Raw genomic sequence first — 24,173 nt, 5'->3', positions numbered from 1 at the left:
GATTGGACCCTGCACGAGGGACGCAAACAGATGTGTTTCCAGGGTGGTTTGTCGTGGAAGCTGTGATCAGATCATGCAGGCACATCTTGATCAAAGACGAGGGAAGTGTTAGCACTGCTGCACCCTGCAAATGAGCTCATTTTACCCTAAACATTTCATTGGGAATGTGAAAAATTGGTGGAGCTCCACTTAATGTAAATTATTGCTTCATTTCAGCTGTTTCTCCTGACCTGTGTGGGGTTAGGAGAGCAGAATCTTTCTGTTTACCCAGCAAAACATACTATTTTTAGCTCTTGTGTTATTTTGACTGTTTGACTTATCAGCTAAGCCAAACCAACCCATCAGCAGCCCTCTTTTTGCTTCCTGTCACACTCTGTGGGCATTTTCAGACAAACTAATCCTCCAACAACAAGAAAATAAGATGCCCTCTCTATAGCCACCTTGCAATCTCACGTTGCAACACATCGCCCTTGGAGGAGTCAGCCAGTTAAGCAGAAAATTGCTGAGCGGCACCATGCAGTATTCAGCAGTCCTATGAAGAAATTAGATGGTATTATTGAAAGGTCTTGAAAAGATCCCTCGGTGTTAAATGTTTTGGAAAACAGACTATGAAATCTGTTAGCAAGCTGCCGAGCTGGCTGACAGCAGGGCAGTGTGCGTGCCTGTGCCTTGCAGTGAGTCAGACACAGCTGACAGCCTCTGCGGCTGGCCTATCTGCACTGCTGCTTGCTGTTCAGCTGACGACCTGTCCTTGTTTCTCCCCATCCTGTGCCAATTTAATTAAAGCAAACACCGAAAACGGCAAATTCCCAGGGGAAATCCTGGTGCTAGCCGTGTTCCATACCCAGAAGGATGGTAAGCCTCAAACCAAGGCTGCCTCTGTGCAAACAGGTCTCATGCAACCCTCTGTGCAGACACATTTTCCATGAGATCATGAGAGAAGAGGGATGTAAAAACAAAATAACGACCTTATGGGCTGAGATTTGCCCTTTTTAAGTTCCCCTGGGGCATTTGGTTCAGGAGGAGGCTGTCTGGCTTGATTGCTAAGAACCCCCCCCAAAAAACTTGCAATGTCCCTTCTCAAACCTGGAGGCTGATGGCAGGTGCCCAATGGCAGCAAGTGGCAAAATGCAGCCAAAGCTCCCTGGGTGCTTGTGCCGGGCTCTTTTGGGGTGCCAGGGAGGGCTGAGCTGCTGTGGTGTAGCCACGCAGCATTGGGCTGAATTGTGTGATTTTGGGTTTAAATACTTAACTGTTTCCTTTCTGGAGGAGGGGAAAGTGCCGTGTGACATCCTGTTCACGCGGGCAGGTGGGGAAAGGCGGCTGCTCATGAGCTGCTGCCAGACTTTTGTAAAAAAAGAAACAGGTTGAAGAGAAAAAGAAAGGTCAAAATGCATGACCCCCTTGAGCTCCCTATAGCTTTCTGCAGATTACGAGGAAAAAATGACTAATTCAGGGCTCGTTCAGGGCCCTCTGCTTGGGGCACAGCAGAAACCGAGTTAATTCAGGCAGTTTGGGTCCAAAGCAGGATGCTGGGGTTAATCCAGTTCAGGCTGGGATGTGTGCTGGGCTGCTCTGTTGTGATAGTGCTGCTTTCCATGCTCATGTTCTCTGGACTTTCAGCAGTGAAATATGTGAGCTGGGGATCTCTGAGCCAGCTCCAGTCACTGCTGAAAGCAACAAATTCATTTTTCAGCTGTGATTAACTGAAATTACCCCATCGGGGCCCACGCTGGCCATGCTTTGATCGGGCAGGCAGTGCCAGCTCCGGCTCCTTACTGGAGGCACGTCCTCAATTTGTGCTAAAAAGCCTTTGCAAGTGGCTCAGTGCATCCCAGGCACGGCGGCTGGGCTGCAGATTATAATGGGAACCAGCAGCCGTGTACTATTTCAGCCCCCTGTGCTCCCCGTGTCACTGTTTCTGCTTCTGTTCAGGGCAACTTCCCTCTCCGCCAGGCCTGGGCTTTCCCAGTGTGGGGGAGAACGGGGGCTGGAGCCCTCCCTTAGGCTTTTGGGGCATGCTGCCGTGCCTGGCAGCTGCTCTTGCTGCTTTTTGCTCCATTTGGGTATTTGTGAATGCAACAATCCTTCCTTGCATTTATCCTGCATCTCCAGAGCTGCGTCTCAGTCTAATTGCATTGCAGTCTGTTTTGCAGATGCACAGCCATTTCTTTTTTTTGGAAAACCAGCCTTAAATGACATGAAACAGGACACACCGGCTGTTGTGAGCATGGAAAGGGGCTTTGCTCGACCTGGTGGTCCTGGTGCGGTCTGTGCCCACATCCCCTGGCCCTCACTGCTCTGACACCCACAGCTTTTCCTCCAAGTGCAGCCTCATTTCAGCCCCATCTTGTTCATACCGCTGTTACAAAGTGGGTGTAAAAACCTTAAGTCTGCTGTGGGCACTACACAGCAGCTGCAAGAAGAAAATGCAAAAGATACTCATGTCATCTGGGCCTTGCACACCGGGATGTATTAGGACATTCAGAGACACCATCCGGCAGCATTTGGCTGCAGGCACCTGAGCCACAACCTGCTCAGCTTTGCTGCTGAGCAAAACACTTCCCAAAACCCTGTGCTGGGCTGTGTCCTTCAGTAAGCAATTTTCTAGCACACCAACAGCACTGAGAAGGACACCCACTTCCTCAAATGCAACGAGCAGTGTGCAGAGAGCAACCCCGGGCAGCCACGTTTCAGTGCAGTGGGGCCGAGCTGCTGCGTCCCTGCATCAGCCAAAGGGGTTTGCAAAAGAGGGAGCGAACAAAAAGGCGGCATCACCTTGGCATCGTCAGGGAAGCAAGACCAAAGCTTTGCAGGAAAGCAAGGCAGGAAAGTACTTTTATGGGGTTGTTCACAGCCGTGCTCAGGAGGGAGGAGGAAGTCCGTTGGCAAATCAACCCTTGCTGAGCCGTTGTGCTTTGTGGGGGCAATCACACCCCATCGCAGGATTCCCACGGGACTATCAGAGCTTCATTTCAGCCTGTCTCCTAACCAAGCCCCCTTCGAAAAACAAAAGCCCTTCCTAATCCAAAATGTCTCTCAAGCTGCCACGGAACTGGGATTTCAACCTGAAAATGGATGCTGCAAAAATAGGTATCGTGATGGTTTCTTTATGCTCTTCTGTTTCTGCTTCAGCCTTTCAGGTGCAGGCTGGGGTCTGCCCATGTGCTGTGGCCAAGCCCAGCTTCCATTTCAGCTTTGGCCCAGACCTGAACCTGTGCCTGGCCTCAGTGGGGGGACCTGGCCCTTGGCTACCAACCGCTTTCGAGACAGCAGATGGTTTGCAAATGATTTGCAAGGAGTGATTTACCAAATTGTCACCGGGGGATGCTGTGGGAGCAGGGCCAGCAGCCTCAGTAGGGTGGGGAACAGGGGTTCCACTGCTGCTGCCCACACAAAATCCAGGTTTGGGGGGGATTTAAACCACATGGGCTCATTCTGCTGGCGCAAGCCTTGCAGGAGATGAAGTGCAGCCAAGAGGCGGACACAGCGGTGCGGGCTGGAGGAAGCAATCTTGCTGTTGCTCAGGTTTCTTCGCCCACCCCAACATCACTGGTTTCCTCTCACTGGTGGTAAAGAGCCCTCTGATGCCCAAGCCAGGCTCTGTGCTGCGGGACGGCTTCACTGTGATTTCCTGACTTACCTCCTGCCTCTGCCCAGACTTTGCACAGCTCTCCTTCACCGTGGGATCTATTTCCAGCATAAAAATCACTTGGGAAGGAGCGAGGGATCCCTACGGTGGGCTTTATGGCCAAAATATCATGGTGGAGCCAATGCCTTTGATGCTTTTGGGTCAGGCAGCCAGGGAGGGGATTTGGGGGTGAGGATGCTGCGGTTAAGGAAGGGGTGCACACACCCGGCCTTGTGCATGCACTGAGGCAAAGGCCCTCTGTGGTCCTGGCACTGGTGCCAAAACACCATCAAGACACACATTTGCAACTTGATTTCTCCCTGCAGCACAGAGACTTGACCAAGCCGGTCCCTGTGTGCTGCGCTCTTCCTTCTTACACCTTGCGTCAGCTTGCAAGGTCATCCTGACTGGACTTTCTTGCAAAGGCAGTTTGGACTTGTCGCTGAGGCTGCTTTCATTGGGGTGGGCAAACCATTTGCTTCATACAAGGCCCCAGACAAAGCACCGCTGGTCCCTGGCAGCTGCAGCAGTAACTGGGCTTGCCGATGCGCAGGGATGCAGGATGAGAGCCTGGGTGGTCCAGAAGCTTGCAGGCGGACAGAGGAAGCGGTGCCACCACCTGCGCTCACCAGCTTGCAGGACAGCGGTGGAGAAATCCCCACATAGTTATCATAGAAACATCCTGGATTTCTGCATTGCCTGTTCTTGGGATAATTAACATTTTTTTGCACAGAGGCTGCGGAGGAGTGGGTAAATTCAATCGGTAGCTCAGACAAAAAGGCCAGGGGATGCTGGGCCTGCCAGCTGCTGGGAAGCAGAGAGGGTGGAGATGGGACACAGGCTTGAACCTGTGCTGTTACCAGGAACTGCTTTTTTTCAGGAAAATCTGCTTGTGATAAAATTCTGGATGCTTTTTACAGCTTGCAGTGGCTCCGAGCCCGTGAGGTGAGGGTTGTGTGTGTGTGTGTGCAGAGACTTGAGCATTGGGGCACAGCTCGGTGCATCGACTCTTTTCATGCTTTGAGGTTTCTGGCTGTGGGGACCGGTTGCTGCCACCTTCAGGGGTGCAGCAGGGATGTGTCTTGCTTGTGGAAAATATTCACTAATTAGTCACCCCTGCCTTTGCTGGCTTCTCCTGGCTCCAGGACACTTCCCCCTCCTCATCCCCAGGCATGGCTGTGGCAGAAGCAGCTTTTGTAAGCCCCAGGACAGTGCACCGGCTCCTGTGTTCTTCCTCATGCTGAGAAAAAAGCAAAGCTATTTATTTCAGAGAAGAGGAAAACTGCATTTGCAATGTTTATTGTGAAACCTATTGTGGCACTTCTACTGGTTTTTATTGCAAGTACCTGATGTTCCTCCTGGGGGGGCAGAAACAAAGGGGATGGCAGGGAGGGCTCTTGCCCAAGACAAGGGTTTGGATACCATGATGGCACCCAAAGCGATTTCTCCTGCAAGTCACACCTTGGTAGGGCTCCTCTTTTTGGGGAGCAGGCAGCAGGACACGGGCACCCTGCTGCAGCTGCTCTCCAGGCCTGGAGGAAGACTGAGGATGTTTTGGAGGAAACATTCAACTTCAGAGGCGGTTACCGCAGGAAACGCTTCAGGGGGCACCACATTTGATCTTAGTGGCTCTTTCCTGCCTTGCAAGAGTGGCAAGGTGAGCGGGGCCAAGTGCAGCAGGGATGCTGCATGATGAAGATGATTGTAAATGCTGGGCCACGCTGGTGAGAGCCAGGGGAAAGCTTTACACCCACCCTGCATAAAATTTTCAGCTCACACAAGCTAGGCATCACATTGGCCACAAAAGATAGAAACTTTGAAAGGTGGTATGGGAGAGAGCTGCAGCCTTGGTAGTTGTGGTTTGGTGAAGGCAGAGAACTTTCCACTAGGCAAAATCAGCCTCGCCATCTGCAAAGCCAGGTCCCCCACACCTCTGCGTGAGTCCTGCGGTGGGGACAGCGTCTGGGAGTGCTTGTGCTGTGGGTAAGAAGGATCCTGCAAACTGCTATTTTGGCCTTAAATGAGCCCAAAGTACAGGGAGAGCTGTCTCACGCGGAGGGAAAATACATCTGCATGTTCACCCTGCTGGATATGTACTTGCCTGAAGGGCTAAGCCACGGCTAAGCACGAGCCTCCGGCTGCACCTTCAGTCTGGCGTTTCAGAAGGGCTGATGCTAAAGAAAAGGGACCCAAGTGTCCCCTTCTCAATGCACATTCCTTATGCACCTGGGAAAGGCTGCAAAGAGGGAGAGAATAAATCTGAATTCCAGCAAGGACTAGGCAATTTAAGCTTAAGGCTGAGAGCAGGAGGAACCTCCAGGTAGCAGTGCCTGCCAGGTCGCTTCCTTTCCATGGTGCAGAGCCCTGATGCAACCTTGACAGGCTTAAAGGGGCATTAATATCTCCAATAAAAGGTAGCAAACCATTGCATTTTTCATAAAAGACACAATTTCTCCTTCCAAGTCTTTTGCTGCTGGAATATCAGAGCTGCTGGTCTGAGCTGAGCTCTTTGGGGAAGGCTGAACGTGGAGCTGATGGGTGGTGACCCATCCCTGATTTCCATCCGTTTGGGAGTAAGTATGGATCCTGTGAGCTGCATTTGCAACAGCTTCACTTCAGATTAAGCCCTTGTGGTCATCAGTGCTTGGTACAGAGACTTCACTTTGCAAAAGTTAGTGGTAATTAAACAAAGCAAATATCAGCGGCTCTGTTTCGTCAAGGGGGAGGTGAGGTCCCATGATTAGATAGAACACACCACAAAATTTGGGAAGGCATCCGAGTGCTGGCTGGGGGAGGCTTGTTCTTTGGTGATGTTTCTGTGGAGCAACGTTCACAGGAGGCAGGCAGCACCCTGCACCCAGTAGCCTCTGTGCTCCCACCAGCTGCTCCACCCCTGCGGATCATTCCCCAAAAATCCTTGCCCTTGAGGAGTTGGCAGCAGCCCCAAGACATGAAGGAACATGATTTACAGAGAGGAGCGATGCTGCTTGTGAGCAGTTTGCTGAGAATCATGTTAATATTTACGAGATTTGAGTCATGCAGACATTTTGGCAAAGAGCAAAGAAGCTGCCCGGGGTTTGGGGTGCAATTTGGAAACCCCATTTTGGTTTTTGCATCAGGGTAACCCCAGTATCAGCATTTTTCAGGGGAGCTGCCTGGCAAATCCCTGTCAGAGGTCCTTGCTTACAAACACACCCTCTGCAGGAGGCATCCCATATCAGCACACTGAGATATAAGCGTCATCCTCACTGCACTTTGAAGGCCGATTTTTGGAGTCACAATCTTTTTTGGTTTCTCAGGAAGCTATTTGCAATCCTGTGACAGGTTTGTAGTGGCGAGGTGAGCTCAGAGTGCCCAACCCAGGGCTGGCTCTGAAGGACAAAGGCAAAATGCAGCAGGGTTTCTTGCTCCAGGGGATTTCAGAAGGGGAAGCTGGGCACGCTCTTGCACTGCAGCACCCCGACCTCTGCAGCAGCTTCTAACTGCTTGGCACTGAGTGCAAAGTGTTTTGTGGGCTCCCTGTGGGTGTCTGTGCAATGAAAGCACCCGCTCAGGCATGAGATGCCCCCATCCCAAACATTACAAGGCAGCGGTGGGTGATTTTTAATTCCTGTTTTAAGCTTGTCATGTGCACTCAGGTCCACACCAGGATTCCTCAACACTCATATCCAATGCAGCTCTTGTGGCTCTCAGCTCCGCTGACCAGCTCGGGGGAAAAGCAGGTGTCTGGGGGCAAAGATACAGGGACGCTGCAGCTTCCCCCCTCCCACAGCATTGCACGACACCTCCCTCAGAGCCCCGCTCAGCCTGAGGGCCCTCTGCCAGCAAACGCTGCTGGGCTCCGGGGCCCGAATCCTGCTCTGCCCTCACCCGCAGGACCCGGCCAGGTGCCATCAGGTCTGTTTTAGCAGAGGAGATGTAAGAACTCAGGAAGTCACCATGTGCAGAGGCCAGTGAAGCTGAATTCCCCTGGAGTCATATAGTTATTTTTGCCCTGCAACCATAAATGCTAACTCTACCCAGCTGGGTTGGCACTGGGGTCCTGCAGTGTTCACTCCAGAAGCAAAAATCCCTTCTGGAAATTATTCCTTCCAAGGCATTTACTATCACAGACGCATTTAGAGATGCCACAAGGCCATGGTGCTGGTCCCTGGCACAGATCAACAGCACCAATGGGACTCACCTACACGATGCAAAGAGGAGACAGGGGATACTGCTGTGCCCAGCTGGTAAATCCACACTGGCACTTTTTCTCCCTCTTGGAGACTTTCCAATCCCATTGTGTGAGAGCTGCCCCATTGGAAACATCAGGCAATGCTCTCCCAGACCAAAACTGCAATTTCCAAACAGTTTTTTTCAAGCCAGGGTTGGTCATTCCGCTATCGCTGCTGCAGGCTGTTTGGGGTGGGTATAAAAAAAAACACACGCTCCCATTAAAGAAAAAAAAAAAAGCTAATGATTTTCTTCTAACTTGCAAGACAATTACTCCCACGCAGGAAAAAGGAAGCACATACTGACAGATACTGCAGCCACTTCCTTTAAAAACTCTAGCCAGTTTGCTCGGCACAGGCAGAGGGGCAGAGAGCCGCTCTTGCTGTTGTCGATTTCATCGGCCCCGGGGACGTGGGTCTGCTGGCAGCTCATCCCCACCAGCCCGTCCCTCTCTTTCCTTGGCAGCCCGCTCCAAGAGCGTGATGAGCGGTGAGCCAGTGGGCACATGGCCGGCCTCCCCCAACCCGCTGGAGCGGCCCCTGAAGATCGGCTGGCTGAAAAAGCAGCGCTCCATTGTCAAGAACTGGCAGCAGCGGTACTTCGTGCTGAAGGGCCAGCAGCTGTACTACTACAAGGATGAGGACGATGTCAAACCACAGGTAGGCCAAGGCTTCTGGGCTTGCCAGTCCTCAGTCTCCCCCTTCTTGCAGCTTTGCTCGTCGGGAAATGGTTTGGGATGGGTCTGGAGTAAGACGGGCAGTAACAGAGATGAGATATCCTGATCACGCGCCTCATCTATGTACTTAAAATTATTAAAGTGCCTGCAAGCCCCACGGGGGGCTTGGTCCTTCTGTGCCCGAGCAACGGGGTGATGGAAAAAACCCAACCCAGTTACCAACTAGAAAGTTGCTATACATTTCCAAGACAACAGAAGAAGGCTGGGGAGAAAAAGAGCTGGGCACACCACCATGTTCGCAATGGCAGGTGCAGCAATGGGTGCACGAGATACTGGGAGCTTTGAGAGAGGTTTTGGCCATGCACCTCGTGGGAAAGGCATCTTACAGGACGCTTTTAGGAAAACACAAGCAGGACTTTCAGCATAGCCTGGGTGTGAGGAGCTGCCCAAGACAGACCTTACAGCAGGGCTGCGGGCTGGACAGATGACAGCGAAGGGCAGCTGCTTCCTTAGGACTTCTTGCCACGGGACAGGGCAGCTGGAGGGACGGGGAAAGGAAATCTCTCTCTCTCCGGCCTTCAGGTTTGTATCCCGTCCTGGCCCAGCCCCATCCTTTGCAGAAGGCTCAGTGGTGCAGATGCAGTTTGTGTTATTCGGCTGCTGCCCCAGTCCACCCTGCATGGCCAGAGGAAACCTCCCCCGCTGCCTTTTCCTCTAAGGGATAAGGCTTGAAGTCTGCTCAGCGCTTAGGTGCACGGCACTTCTGATGCTTTTTGAGGTCCTCAGGACAGCGCAACGTGCACCCAACCCTTTGCACAGAACAGGAGTGCAAGTCATCCACTTGGGCATGGTTTAAACCTCTGCACCAGTGCCCGATATCCACAGCACTCTGACAGCATCATCCATCTTCAGCCCCTCCGGGTTGTAACAAGCCCTCTGTCTCACCCATATAAATAATTTCTCAGAGTATGCATTGTAATACACTTGCCAGGAAGAAATCAGGCTGTTTTCCCAATTTATATGGATAACTTCCTAGTTTTTCAACCAGTTTCTCCATACTGTAACTTGCTTTTTGAATATCCATCATCTTTTCCTTGTTTTGTGAAATTTCAGGAAAAGGTCCTCCCCTTTGTCGGAAAAGCCATTCTCTGTACAAATTGTTACTGGCAGCAAAACTGATCTCAAGAAAGAAAATGCTCAAAGGCAAAGGAGATCAGAAGATCCTCAGGGTGAAAGCACAGGGCTGAGCCCAGTGGGATCCAGGTCTCATTTCTGGCTTTGCCTGGTTTCAGGGGTGACTGGAAGGAGCAGTCTCCCCTGTTGTCAATGGGATGTGGAAACGGAAAGTGCTTATGGCTATTCATGGTGCTTTTGGAAGCTCTTGCCATGACCCTGACGCACCATCCTGGGTCATTTCAAGCCTCTCCGATCCCATCAATGATTCTGATTGATACAGCTGCAATTCAGGCTTTTGAAGCACTGATGGTCCTCACTGCTCAGAGGAGCCCAATGGCTTTCAGGAGGCTGAAGTCGCTGAGAAACTTCATTTCTGTGGTACAGCCTTATTTCCTGCCCCAGGAGGCCTCTGGTGCTGACTCACATGCCTGCTTGGCCACCACGTGCCTTGGCCGCTCCCCACCCATCTCCTCCAGCGGGTACCAAGCTGCCTGATTGCCATGACAGTTGGGGAAAGGCAGGTCCAAAAGAAATAGCTGGTTTCCACTTTGCTTTTTCATTTCCCCTCCCTTTTATTCTTTTCTCTGCTCCTCTCCTGCAAACGTTGGATTTGTTTTTGGGTTTAAGTGATGCTGTGTTAAAGGAATAGTTTTCCTCCTGTGATGCACCAAAAACAGGATGCACCAGTGTTTTGCCAAGTCCCTTCTCCTTTGTACTTTCTTCTTCCACTCCCAACAGGGGTTAAAAAAACATAAGAAGAGAGGAAAAAAAGGAAAGAGCAAAATAATCAGTTTTCTCACTCTGAGAATCAGTTAACCAGAAAAACTGGCATTTAAGAAGTGTCCCTTATTGTTTGAAAAGTCATTTTTAGCATATATATATATATATACGTATGTATATAGGCCACCAGCTCCTGCAATCTGAAAGAAGGACTCCAGTCCTCAGTGGTGACACATGGCAGTGTCATCCCCAGAGAGACGGGACACTGGTACCTGCAGCTCCTGCTCTGCTTTGTCCTAGGGCTGCCTGTCTCTCCAGGGAAGCACCATCAAAGAGGTGGTCAGCAACCCAGAGGAAGGAGGAAAATTTATCTTCGAAATCATCCCAGGTGAGGATGCTTCACCCTTCTGTTGTACACTATTGGGCTGGACTGTTCACCCAGGATCATTTGGGCAAGTCATCTGCTAGTCCTTTTGCTCCCACTGTTTTTCAAGATCCCCATAGCACTTCATTATACATGAAAATTAACATCTTGCTTTCAATATTCACGCATCAGGGCTAGAGGAGGGCCCTGTGTCATTGCCCATGTCCCATGCTGAGAAGCCTTGCCAAGCTGCAACATTAGGCAGTTTCTGTTCCTTTCTTGCAAACCTTCAGCAAGCGTGAAATGTAAGAACGCTGCTTCATTTCACAGCCAAATAGATGTGAATGGAGAAATTTGGAGCCAAAAGTGTTTAGCAAAGAGATCAACAAGAATGTGTCTTTTCTCCTCCAATGCTCTCTATAAATGATGTATAATATTTTTATTTTTTTTCCCAGGGATCTCAGGAGACCAGAACCGGTCAGGGCAGGACACCTACGTGCTCATGGCTAATTCCCAGTCTGAGATGGAGGAATGGGTTAAATCCATCCGACGAGTGGTGGGGTCAGCATCAGGAGGTAAAGGGGAGCAGGGACAGCTCTTGGAGAGGCAATTTCCTACCGTCTTGTGGTCTGCAGTACTTTTGTGTGAGGATTTCAAAGCTGGGCTCAAAAACCTTTGAAACTGGAAAAAGGAGCTGTAATGCGACTAACTTGTAATGCCTTAGAATCCTGTCTGCTCCTAGACCCTGTGGTGGACGGTCTATGCAAACATGGGCAACGTTAAGGAAATGGCAACCAAGCATGAATGAAGATTTCTGGGCTGGTTTCAACATATTTTGTGAATTTCCTCATTGACTTACTGACCCCAGAAAACCTTGTTCTTGAAAACAACTCATATTCAGAGATAAAGCATTGAAAAACCTTGCCTTTCACCTACCAGTTTCCTCGCTTTGCTTTTCTTCCAGCTTTTCTTGCTCAGCTCAACCCTTCTGCCCCCATTTTCTCTGCAGTCTGCCTTGGCCACGCTGCTCTCCTCCTCACACACAGGCAAGGCTTGCAGCAACAGGATCCTTGCTTCCAGCCCCCTCAGGCATGCATTTATGCCATTACAAAATTGTGGTCAGGGAAGCATAAAACATGAATCGATCAGAAAGGAGCACACTAAGTTTGCTGCCACAGGCAAAGCCCACAAAGGAAGTGGCAAAGGTCACTCTAGCCACTTCTCCTACAAGGATGAACTATCCAGAATTTTCCTTAAGGATGAACTAATAAGCAAGATCCACCAATGAAACAGGGCTGGGAGTCTCTTTAGCTCTCTCCAAAAGAGCACTAACCCGGATCATTCTGAGCCTCTCCTCCCTCCCTCTGTGCTTTGCCCTGACTATTTATATTATTTTTTATAGGGTCCATGCCCTTCAGCCATGTAAGACAAGCACGATGGAGCTCTGATCACCCTTAGCTCCTGTGTTAATACAAATCACAGCAGTTCAGAAGCAAGCAGGTGCTGCCAGTTCAGGCTCTTTCACTGTGACCCTGCCATAGGCACAGACAAGCTTCACCTAAACATCAACACGGCTGGTTTTCCTCAACAACCCTGGTGTTTTCTGCCTCTAAACTGAAACATGCTGTGCCCTGGGGCAGGCAGCATTACTCATCTGAAATTAGGATTGCATGAGCCATTTTCAGGGCATTGCCCCACCTGGCTCTAATATTTAATAACAACTCCACATCTGATCCTTGCTTAAACTTAGGAGGCTGGCAGTTTCTTCCAGCTAGATAAACTGATCTTATAGGATAGAAGTTGTAAATTTATAGTAGTACAGAAGGCCTGAGGATAGCAGAGCAGTCAGGTACTATGGAGCTGCATTTGATGTCAATACACAGGTTAACAGACCCCGAAACTTCATGCTTTAGGTTTTTGGCTTCAACGCAAGCTGAGCCAACACGTGCTTTTAAAGTAACCCGCTACACGGTGGAGGTTTGGGCAAGAGCCCACCTGGAAACAGCCCCATGTGACCCAGCTAGTTGTGAGCTTGTCACACACCAAAAAGCAAAGCGGCTGCAAAGTGTGAAGCAACAGCAAAAGCATCTCCAAAAGCCCCGAGGGGTTTCGCAGGGCTGGCTGCCGAGTGGGCTGGTATGGCCATTGCATGCCCCAGGGAGGTATCCCCAAATTAACAGATCTGCCAGTTTGCAGTTAAATAAACAATTCATTATCAGCTACCAAAGTAGAGGGGGGAGGGCGATGGGGGACGGACACAATGCTATTTGCTTTTACTGTGCACAATGACAGGTTTATATTAGTTATTTGAAAATGTAAGCAAGTCATAAATGAAAAACCCCCATGATCAGGCAGGTGCCGACAAGCCTTGTGGTTCCAGATGAGAGTGTCTACTTGCATTTTCCTGGCCTGGAAGATGCACAGGAATTATTTCAGCCTTCAGAGCACGAGGTGAATGCATCACAGGCACTGCTGGGGCAAAAATATGGCAGAGGACCATAGGACCCTTTGCCATTAATATCCCAGAGCCAGTTCGAGTTGGGATTTGTCTGCACTTACCATGCCCCAGGCTCTGAGGAAGAAGAGCTGGGATGCAGGCTGCTGCCTTCCCGCCTTCGAGCTCTTCTTTTGCTGTGAGTTCAGGAGGAAAAAGCCATTGCTCCGAAGGAAAGGTACCACTCGCTGCAAAATACTGCTGCTCTTTGCACGGGGAAATTTCTGGAGGGTGAGAGAAGAGGGGAGGGGGAAGAAAAACAGTCAGTAAGATTTCCAGCTTCAGATCTCTGCAAGGGTGCTTTCCTTCTTTCTTGGTGTTCTCCTGTGCTTTCCATATCTTTCAGCTTTGTGTGACAAGCCTGCCTTCTCACCCTGTGCCCTCGCACCAACCTTTTTGCTGTTCCTGTCTCCCTCTGCTCCCCGGCAGGGCAAGTGGCATGGCAAAAAACAAGGCTCACTGCTTGGTTTGAGAACTGTTAATTATTTGGAGGAGGGACAAGGTTTCATCTTGCTATTATTTCTTTGGAAGTGGTTCTGCTTTCACCAGTTTGCAGACTTCTTGTAGCTTCTATGCTACCAGGAAAGCAGGTACTGTTGTCACTTTTGCACCTGATGCACTTTGGCAAGTCATATGCAAAAGCAAAGATTTTGGGCTCCTCTAACCTCTCTGTTCTTTCCCTAGTGGTGTTTGGCCAGCGCTTGGCAGAGACCATGGCCTATGAACAGAAATTTGGGCAGCACCAGGTCCCCATACTGGTGCAGAAGTGCGCTGAGTTCATTCGGGAGCATGGTGTGAGTGAGGAGGGCATCTTCCGCCTCCCCGGCCAAGACAACCTGGTGAAACAGCTCAGGGATGCGTTCGATGCTGGGGAAAGGCCATCGTTTGACCGGTAATGCTGGATTCCCCCTCTCCTACTCAATTAGCTCTCATAAACCCCAACACCTGGGGGAAAGCAGCTTGTCTAACCCCCCAGAGAGCCCAGAAGGAAACTTGGACCATCCAGAAGGGCTTGACAAGGAGAGAGGATTCAGCAGAAACATCACATTGAATCAGAGGGTGCTGAGATGAGATTAATGGAAACTAAAGAAAGCATTTAGGAAAATCCCTGCCCCACACAGCAACTATTATTTGCCGGAGCAGCCAAGGAAGGAGGGAAAGGGAAGATCCTACTTAGCCCATCAGCTAAGGGCAGAGGTTTGGAGAAAGGAGAGCAAGCAGAGGATCACTAATAAGCTCAGAGAACACCCTAACACACACGCTAGAAGTTCTTGCTTTCCCTGCCGGAATGTAGCCATGATATTTTCCTCCTGTTGTTTTTCCCTACACCACCACACAGAGGTGAGAGATTGATTTTGGCTGCTGCAAGGCTGTGTTCTCCTGACACCTTTCCTCTGCAGGGCTGAGAGGAACCGGAAAAGTCCCTGAAGCTGAGAGCGCTGCCTGTAGGTCTCAGAGGGGCTTTGGAGAGGGTCGTTTGCTACTGCTGCCTCTGCCATGCCCTGTGCAAAATGAGAGAATTGTAAATCCCTGGTACATCTCGTTATAAAGCCCCCCTTGACAGTGGGCAGAGCAGCTGCCCCTGCAGGTGCTTCATTATCTCTAAGGAGGTTTCCCACCTGTGTACCCCCGACAAGTCAGAGTTTAACCCCTTGCTTTTGGCCACGGTTGCATAAGGCATTGCCCAGTGTCCCCTGCTCACTCTGCAGCCTGCTCTGGGGCTTGACCCACCAGTTTGCATTGCTGAAAGCAGTGACCCTGTGCTGGGATAAAGGAAATGCGGGTCCTGCAATCATCCACAGCACCTAAAGTGAGGCTTTTTGGTTAAATCCTGCCCTGCCTCATCCACCAGAACTAAGACAAGGGGTGCCCAGGCTGCTGCATGTGTGATATTGGCCGTGGTGATGCCCCATCTATGCAGACCGGGGGAGCTGCCCCATATGGCATCGCCTGAGCTCTGAGAGCCATTGGCAAAATCTGGGTGCTTGCGGGAGGGAAGCAACCAAACCCAGGAGCTTCCCTGGATTTTTATGCAAAACACTTTGCCTAAGCAGAGTGCAGGGGTCTCGCTTCTCTATTTGCAGGCCTGCCCCTAACCACAAAACTTTTTGTTTTCACCCAGCTTTCTGCAGCTTTGTTAGGAAACCCCACAGCACTTTTACCTAAATAATTCCTGGACTGTGCCAAGCAGAGTCACAGCTGCTCTGGGAGCATAACCATCCTGACCGTTGGTTTTGCAGCTGAATATTTTTTGCTTTCTGGGTGCCGTAGTCCTGCTGAGAGCTTTCCTGTTGTAACCTGTATGGGGGTCATAGGAAGGTGAAGCCTTTTTTATTTTTTGAGGAACTGTGTTTTGCAGTGGGGCATGGCAAGGGAGTTTGGCCCTTTTCCCAGCACCCTGCAATGTTAACCCTGTGCCGGAGGGCTTGGTATGAGCATTGCTGTGGTGATCTCAGAGTGACTGCAACCCCCATGCACTTCAACCAAAACATTTTCTCCGTGAGGAGGAAGGCAAACAATGGAGTTTCCAGTGACCTGAACAGTGCAAGATGCGGGCTCGACCTTCAGTGCCATCTCTGTAGCCTGTTTGGGTTTGCACAGGCATGCTTGCATGCGCAAGCTTGGCAGGATTGGGTGGGGAGCATCAGAAAACTTTTGTTGCAGCCCAGGCATCCAGGATGCCTAGTGCCGTGTATTGGTAAGCCCTACAAAAATACAGCTCTGAAAAAAATTCCTCTATGGTTACATGCATTTGTTAAAAATGTTTTACAAACCCCAACAAATCCTAAAAATAAATGACCTGGGGGATTTTTGCTAGAAGTTTATAACAGTTTAGCGACTTCAAGGTAGGTCAAATTAGAGGCTTACGATCTTGACAGTGTCCTTTTGACATAATGTAAACTATATGGTATGCAAAGCTGCAAACATCTGTCCCAGCAGAACATCTTCAGTAATTACTGTTGATCTTAAAAACCCCAGGCAAGCTTCGCCAGCTCCGCACAGAGTGGGGAGTGCCTGCCAAACATGTGAACGCCAGACAATATTTGCATGCAAACTCTCACGAGTCAAATGCAGGCTGGGAAGGCTCAGCCCGGGTATGAACACTGGGGACCTGCCAGCCCCACGGTGGGGAAAATCTCCACCAAGTATTTATTTTCCTGCCAGCTGGGGCCATTCCCTGGCTTGGGGTGCTCTATGGATTCCCCCCAGCTTGCTTTGGCTTCCCTATTCATATCTGTCTGTCTTCAGTTTAAATATAATCTCATGCTCCCGGAGCAGGGTAGGGTTTGCTCACCAGCTGGGTCCGAGTTCCACGTGAGTGGCTCTTTGTGCATTGCAGGAATACAGATGTGCACACCGTAGCCTCTCTGTTCAAACTCTACCTGCGGGAGCTCCCTGAGCCAGTTGTGCCCTGGATGCAGTATGAAGATTTCCTGCTGTGCGGTCAGGCGCTGGATGTGGATGAGAGAAAGGTAGAGACGCATTCACTTCTCTCCTTCTGGCCTTAAAATTAGCTGTGTTTCAGTGCCAGGGCTTTGTGAGCTGGAGGTGTCGGGTGCATATTTAGCTGTGCATTATAAACTGTGCAATTACTGAGCTCTGAAATCTGAGGGGAGAAAAAAAAATAATTAAAAAGATAAAATCTCCTCAAAACAGTGGGATTTCCCAGCTTGAAAACAAGGGTTTATCCATTTTAAAGCTTACATTTCTGAAGCAGGTCTAAGAGCTGCTCAGCACCTCTTTTTGTTAAGCCCTTGCAGCAAACAGAAAGTGTGAAAACCAAGAGAGGAAGGAAACACAATGTCCTGCAACCCCCATCAGCCCAAGCTGAGAATGGAGCTGGTGGAGGTTCTGCGTGAGACCAAGGAAGGAAGTGGAGATTTGGGAGAGGGAGAAGTGAGAAACAGATGGGAACTGTCTTTTCCTAACTATATATTTTGATGGAAGAGAATCCCCTCACTGAAAAAAGACCCATTCATGGATGCTGTTCCTAGACATACAAAAATAATGCAGATATCCTTGGCAGCATGAGCTCTGTGAACTGCAATGTTCAGCCCTATATTTCAAGGGCAAATGTTTCTTGTAGGTTGTTTCACTTCAGGATCTTTGGGGTTAAAAATGTCCTAAATGTTTATACACAAGAAATGCAAGGAGATTAGGCATGATTGGCTCTTTCCAGAGCCCATCACACACATGCTGGGCTGGAGGGGACGCAGCTCTTTCCTTCGTTGCTGTGGCAGCAGCAGTGCTGGGCAATGGGCTGCCTCTTCTTGCTGAGCACTGTTCAGAAATTTCTCCATGTCCGTGCTTGGTTTGCAGAGAAATGTAATTTCCAAGGCGAGCAAATGCCAAGAGGTGAGACCACACAGGGATGGATGGAGTGACGAAGAGCCATTCTTGAGTCCATATGTATCTGTGAATCTTTATAGAGTTATTTCTTAACTTGCATTTAGGGCCATCAGGAACTCCTGAAGCAACTGTCCCTCCTTCCCAGAGACAACTACAACCTCCTCAGCTATATCTGCAGGTCAGTCCTCTGCACAAGGTATAAACAGCTCAGATTTGGTGTTGGTGAGTAGAAATACCATGCCAAAGACTGAGTCTGACTTCTCTAGAGAGAGCCCTCTTAAGCCATGTTTTGGTTCCCCTCGAGGCACTAGATCCTGACTTCTGTGAAGGGAGAATTTCATTAAAACTCACTTATGAACTCCTAAGAATTAAAATGGAGTGTAGTTTTTCTAGACAAAGCCTTGTGCAACAAAATTCTTAGGTTTCACCCAGCCTAGGAGTTTTTTTTTTTCTGGTTAAAGATTAGATGGGGGTTTTCCCTTCCTTTTTAATATTTTTTTCAGGTGAGCAGCTCATCACATGGTGTTTTTTCTACCGATACCAGTAAGACCCAGCTCCAGTTTGCAGTTATAAGGCAGTTATATGTTTCTGTCCTTGGGATGCAGAGGAAAAGCTGGATGGATTTATCAGGATTTTGTTTCAGTGGGTGTGTAAAGCTTTTGCAGTCTTCCTCCTCTGACTTCAAATATTTGCCCTTGGATTCTGGCAGGTTTCTACATGAAATACAGTTGAACTCTAGCGTCAACAAGATGAGTGTGGATAACTTAGCAACAGTGATTGGAGTGAACCTCATCAGACCCAAGATAGAGGATCCTGCAATTATTATGAGAGGTAAAAGGGACTCCTGGAATAATTGGCACCTGATATGCTGAAATACTCAGTTGCATCCACAATCTTGAAATTACAAATTTTCTACAGTAGACCCATGGATATAAGCCAGACACGTGCCTGGGCACAGTAAGTACAGCTAGGTAGAGTAAAGCCACATGTTAGTCAGGCTGTAAATGTGTTTATGGTGACAAAAACCCCTTAGGAGTTGCACTTTGTGTTCCCTCCACAGATTTCAAACAATTCAGGAATTTGATGAAGTCATCTTTCTTTTTGCTTAGAGCAGGAAAGTGTAAAAACAAAGGAAACTCAAAGAACTTACTGTTTCACTGAGCCAAACTGTAATCCCGTGGGCAGGGACAGATGCAGCAGAATGAATAGAAGAAATATTTAAGGCCAAAGAGTGCTCTGCTCTACAGATATCATATGCAAATGGTCCAGATATTCATATGCCTGTTTGTATAACCGATACTTGTAGTTTGCTTGTTGAGCCAAAGCAGCACAATGTGTGGCTTGGTGCAGCTGAGCAGATTTCTGTCTTGGTTGCTCCATGGTCTGCTCCTGCTAATCTGGGGTGATATAAAAATTCCTCCCTTCATTTGGTTTTATGATCCCACTCCTTGTCTTCACCTGCATTTCTATGTGCCTCTCCATTTTGGACAACAGAAAGACCAACCAGAAAATGCTAGTGGGGGTGGAAGAAAACCCATTGCACTGGGTTTGCTGCTGACAGATCTCTGATTTCTTCCAGGCACACCACAGATCCAGAAAGTGATGACTGTGATGATAAGTGACCATGCAGACCTCTTTCCCCCATCCAAGGATGTGCTGCCCTCCTCACCTGCCCAAAAAAATGACAAGAAAGCCCCCATCCCACGTAGCTCCGTGGGCTGGGATGCTGCAGAGGACCCTGCAGTGCACAGGGCAGAGAGCTTGATCCAAAGGCAAATGGTAAGGCTAGATCCTCAGAGAAAGAATAAAACATAAATTTAATAAACATTTTTAATTTTTATGGGCTCTAACAGGTCAGCGAGCCACTAAGGGGACTTGCTATTAATAGGGTAAAGAGCTCTAACTGTCATCCCTGGAATATCTGCATCAGAAAAACAACGTAGATAAACTTTCCACTTTCCTGTGGAAAATCTACTGTTCTGGGAAAAATGAAAACTCCTGAAGTTTTTTAGTTAAAAGGCAGAATAGATGAAACCTTTTCAGTTCATGCTGGTGAAGTGAAATCACTGAGGATTATAGGCTTCTCTCAGAAAGAAAGAATCTCTGCAGAAAGTTCTTTTTAACAGAAAACACGGTGCAACCCAAATAGTTTTTTATGGAAAACTTGTGGCCATTCCTGTTAGCATGTTAAAATGTGACTTTTGTAAATACTGCAGTCACAGCGGTCGCTGCAACCCGTTTGCTCACAAAGCAGGGCAAGGCTGTCCTAATGCCACTGGTCTATTTTACAGAGAGATGACCTGAATTCCAGCAGGGCCCTCGGACCAGCTGCGAGCTCAAGTGCACCCAGAGAAGATAACGAGTCCAAAGATACTCTGGGAACGTGGAAAACGCAGTCAAGGAAAAGAACTCAGACTTTACCTAACAGGAAATCTTTCCTGACAGCTGCTTCTCCAGGGGAGAAAGGCAGCAGTGACAAAAATGACATATTTGCTAGTGACTTTTGGAAAAGCTCCCCTGGGAGCAGCATGCACTCCATGGCTCCTGACGGACATAAGAGAACGTTGTCGCACGATCTTTTTAAGTTGCTCGACCTTCACCGGGCTTCGACCTACGATAACGTTCCTACCTCCCAGGCAGAAAGTGGGGAAGGCAGCAGCTCCAGCCCCAGCCCTTCGAGCAGCGGCTCTGATAAGGAATTTCTACCTTGCTCCAGTCCCAGCCATCAGCCAAAGGAAACAGCCAGTCCCACCAGCAGCCCTGCCGCGGTCTCCAAGCCTGATCAGGAGAGCAGGGAGTTCCTGCAAAACATGATCTTGAAGCTGGAAAAAGAAATGGAGGTACAGAAAAATGACTACGAGGAGCAAATTAAAAGGTAACATGCTGCAGAGTGCTGCTTTCTGGAGAGTATGGAGTCTTCAGCTCGTGTTATTACCACACTTGTATTGCACAGATTTATTTACCAGTGATCCCAGTATATATAGTATGACTACTGATAAAACACAGTATTATAGTAGGCTATCTAAAAGTCAATGCTCATGTGCTGTACTCTCATGACATTGTTTGCTAATGTTATATTATTACAATATTAAGGACTCTGTAGTTCTTATTAGACCATTGTAAGGGGCTGTAGTATTTCTGCAATAATTACACTGTCATAATTCTTGTATTAACTGCAATATTGTACCATTACACTATCCAGAGTTCAGTATAGCATTATTGCATAATTAATTGCAACCATCAGTGTTTTATAGCTTCACATATTGTTGCCATAATTATTATATATCATGTGTATTGATTTATTGCATCGTGTTATGTGGCCATTGAGGGTCAGGGTGATCAGACAGCACCTCTGCTTATATTTATTGCTTAATGACAGAGAGAGCAGACTCCTTAAGAGCCAAATGATGACTTCCTGGCACTCTTCCGATCCAATCCTTTCACACTTTGTTTCTCTTTGCAGGTCTTGAGAAGGAAAACTATGAGTCTGGGCCAAGTAGTGAGGCTGAATCAGGACATTGAGAAGGAGAAGAAGAAGTCTGAGGAACTGGAGCTGAAGTTGATGAATGTAGAGTGCTCACGGGAGGAAATGGAGAAGAAAAACAGATGCTTGAGGAGGAAGGTAAAAAACCTAGCTAAATCCATGAGCAAAGCTAACGCCAAGACCAACTAGGAGAAGACACCCAGCTATGCACAGACATAAAATACAGCTGCATGAATCCACAGGAATTGCCAAGCAGATTCAGAGCCAGGGACTTGTATTATTTGGTCTTCTGCTACCAACCACGGGCTGGTTTGGAGGAAGGAGCCCAGAAGTTAGAGGCTGGTTTATGCTCTGAAACAGGAAATTTCAAAAATATTCTTCAGCTCTTTTGGCACGTTTTTTCCAACTCCTCTTTCAGCTGCTCAAGTTACCTGTAGAACAGGCCAATACTTCTTGCTGCTCAATCAGAATATCTTGCACTCAGGAGTTCAAGTTGAGGACACATTATGCCTTTACAAAAATAAACCAGCAAGCATCCCTCTTGCCAGCCGGCTGGCTCTGTGCTGGAGGTACCCGCAGTGCTTCTGAGTGGAACAAAAAGTCCATAAAACCTGGAGCCGGGCAGACAGAAAAGCCCCACGGTCTGGGGTGGCACAGCCTGTCATACAGTGTGCCTGGACGGTGGGCTGCAAATGCTGTCAGCACCACGGTTATGTTGTTCACGTTAACACGCAGTAGGTTATTGCTCTTATAGAGCAAGAGAAGCCCAGACAGCCTGTTGGGTCCACTGAGAAGAGGTCTCTTACAGCATCACTTGCTGTGCTGTGCCACTCATTGATATCAAAGCTCCAGGTGTAAAATCACAACATCACAAAAACCTTTTTAGTTAAGTGGCTGCTCAGCTATTTTAAATCACTGCTCCTTATAGCCATGTTTATATAAATCCAGCACAGCTGCTGCTGGGCTTTGGAGAGCTCTTTCATGCATCCATACACTGAGCAATTTGTGCAGAGAGTCCATCAGCAGCTTTATCTAGTACAGAAAATGGGGCTTCAACACTTTCCTTGACAGGCAGTTTCCAAAAAGTAACAGATCCGGACTTATTTACCGCCTCTGTTTGTTTGTTTTTTTTATCATTTCTTCAGCATAGAACAGGATTTCCGCAGCCACCTTGGTAGAAACCTGGGTTTGCACCCTAACGATGATGCTGGGTCTCTCCCTGGCACTTGCTGCCTTCAGTGTAAATAACTGGACCCGAAGGTCTCATGGTGCCAGTGTGGCTGTTTGTAAACTTGTCTGCTTGTTTTCCCACTGCCTGCCAGCAAGTTGCCCTTCCAGCAGTACCACGATGCTGCTGAAGCTTTTGATGTTGAAAAGAAAGTAACAGGACTCCAAAAGAAAACCTTCCACTCATTTATGTTAAGAAGGGGGAACACCACCACACAGCCTCTGCCTAGCCAAGAACCTTCATGGGAACACGAAAGGGAAAACCACAGAGATCTGCAGGAGTTTTCAATCAACTTGTCTAGGAACGTACACATGTCTCTGTGCCAAGCATGGTGAAGTTAATGCAACAACACTGGATTACTGCTGCTGAGGACCTGGTTTTGGTGATACAAAAGTTCAGCTCAAGATCGGTTGCAGACCTGCTCGGCAGAGCCTGCAAAGAAAAACGAACTGGCAAGAGACAGGGACACAGAGGGAACTACGTGAAAAAAAGGGGAGATGGGAGTGGGGAAATGTTATTAGAGAATAAAAGTCAATATTGGGTATATAGCACTTGCTGCTATCAGCCTTGCTAGGGCTGGGACTCATCTAGCCCTAAAACCGAGCGCAGACTCCTTAGCCCCAGACTCAGATTCATTTAGGTGTATTGAATCCACCTTTGCTCAGCTGTGGTTATAAAGGGACTGGGTAAAGGAGGGGTTTGTGAAAGTTGAGCTGTATTTAAGAATCCGACCCTTAAATAGCTCATTTGACCTATAGACTCTGACTCCAGGTGGCTTTCGTTTCCATAGAATTGCCAGAGGCTACACAGCTCCTCACCATCCTGCCCACAAACCTTCACACCAGGGAATTAAATATTTCTGGCACCAGGGAATTAAATGTTCTGGAGGGCCTGCATGGAGTTACTGCATGGGGCTACTGCAAAATCACAGTTCCTACCACAGGACCCACACCCATGGTCCTCTGCTCTTGTAATGATTGTATCTGATAAAAATGTTTCAAATCTGATTAAAATGTTTCTAACCTAAAACTTGGGAATTTGAAATCTCAGTGAGAACCCCAGTACCCCTTTGCATTGGCTCCGCAGCCCGCAGCCTTGCAGAGGGATGGGCGTCACAGAGAAGAGCCCCAGGGAGGACAGTGTTGCCTCCACCAGGCTTAGCCACCTTCAAAGATGAGCTATTGAAACCTCACCTTCCCCAACACCTGCAGGTCCCACACGCTACGGCATCCCAGGACAATGTATTTCTTGTCTCCTGAAGTCTCTTTAAAGCAGCACTAACACAGTTTCCACTGTGCACCTATGGGACCCACATCTTCCTGACACTCAAATCAAGAGGTTTCAAAGTGCCTGTGAGATGCATTTTGCCTGCTGTCACTTCAGGGCAACTGTTCCCATTCACAATTCTTTTCTGTGATTTCAGATGACCTTGACAGAGCTGCTTCAGTGTTTAATTTTTTACCTTTACAAGGAACTCATTACTAATCTGGGCGTGAGGCTCAGGAGCCATTTAGGGAGAAAACTTCTCCATCGGGTCTAGGAGAAACATCGTGAACATCTGGACTGGAAATGCCACACGCTCCTTTCTGCAAAGATCAAAAGTGTGAAGAGGCAAATAATTCCTTCACAGCCCGCAGTAGACTGTAATGATGTGAAAAGGCTTGGCTGAGGCTCAGAATTCTCCGTCATTAGGACAAGTGCACGTTATTTTAGTATAAACTGCGCGTTCCTCCACTTCCGCTGCAGATAGGCAAAACAACCTCTATCAAACCATGACTGTTTCTGAAGATCAGAGTAACTTCTTTGAAGATATTCTGCCCATTAAAATTTGGAATGTT

At 48.5% G+C, this 24,173-nt stretch overlaps 1 protein-coding gene across 2 annotated transcripts; it reads left to right on the top strand.

The window, feature by feature from the left end:
• The first annotated feature begins 2,641 nt into the window (after nt 1–2,641).
• ARHGAP25 (Rho GTPase activating protein 25) lies at nt 2,642–24,173 on the top strand. 2 transcript variants are annotated; one of them, XM_037371380.1, is made up of 11 exons: nt 2,642–3,093; nt 8,309–8,502; nt 10,716–10,803; nt 11,235–11,354; nt 13,958–14,165; nt 16,614–16,746; nt 17,728–17,801; nt 18,333–18,454; nt 19,203–19,402; nt 19,915–20,498; nt 21,110–24,173. In XM_037371380.1, exons 1-11 carry the CDS (start codon nt 3,033–3,035, stop codon nt 21,294–21,296), a joined length of 1,971 nt encoding a protein of 656 aa, XP_037227277.1. In that variant the 5' UTR covers nt 2,642–3,032; the 3' UTR covers nt 21,297–24,173. The 2 variants fall into 2 exon arrangements, with proteins under 2 accessions (XP_037227277.1, XP_037227276.1); XM_037371379.1 differs by having other exon boundaries at nt 21,088–21,248.

The sequence above is a fragment of the Falco rusticolus genome, chromosome 20 (genome assembly GCF_015220075.1).
Source record: "Falco rusticolus isolate bFalRus1 chromosome 20, bFalRus1.pri, whole genome shotgun sequence".
Classification (NCBI taxonomy): domain Eukaryota; kingdom Metazoa; phylum Chordata; class Aves; order Falconiformes; family Falconidae; genus Falco; species Falco rusticolus.
Note: the sequence above shows the minus strand (reverse complement) of the source record. Positions and strands in the feature narration are given on the sequence as shown.

What these genes read in the sequence shown, in the direction of transcription:
- ARHGAP25 (XM_037371380.1), top strand. Translation starts at nt 3,033, where the DNA reads ATGTCTCTCAAGCTGCCACGGAACTGGGATTTCAACCTGAAAATGGAT. An exon ending in GAAAGGCCATCGTTTGACCG is followed by an intron (nt 14,166 to 16,613) that starts GTAATGCTGGAT and finishes TGTGCATTGCAG; the next exon opens with GAATACAGATGTGCACACCG. An exon ending in TCCTGCAATTATTATGAGAG is followed by an intron (nt 18,455 to 19,202) that starts GTAAAAGGGACT and finishes GATTTCTTCCAG; the next exon opens with GCACACCACAGATCCAGAAA.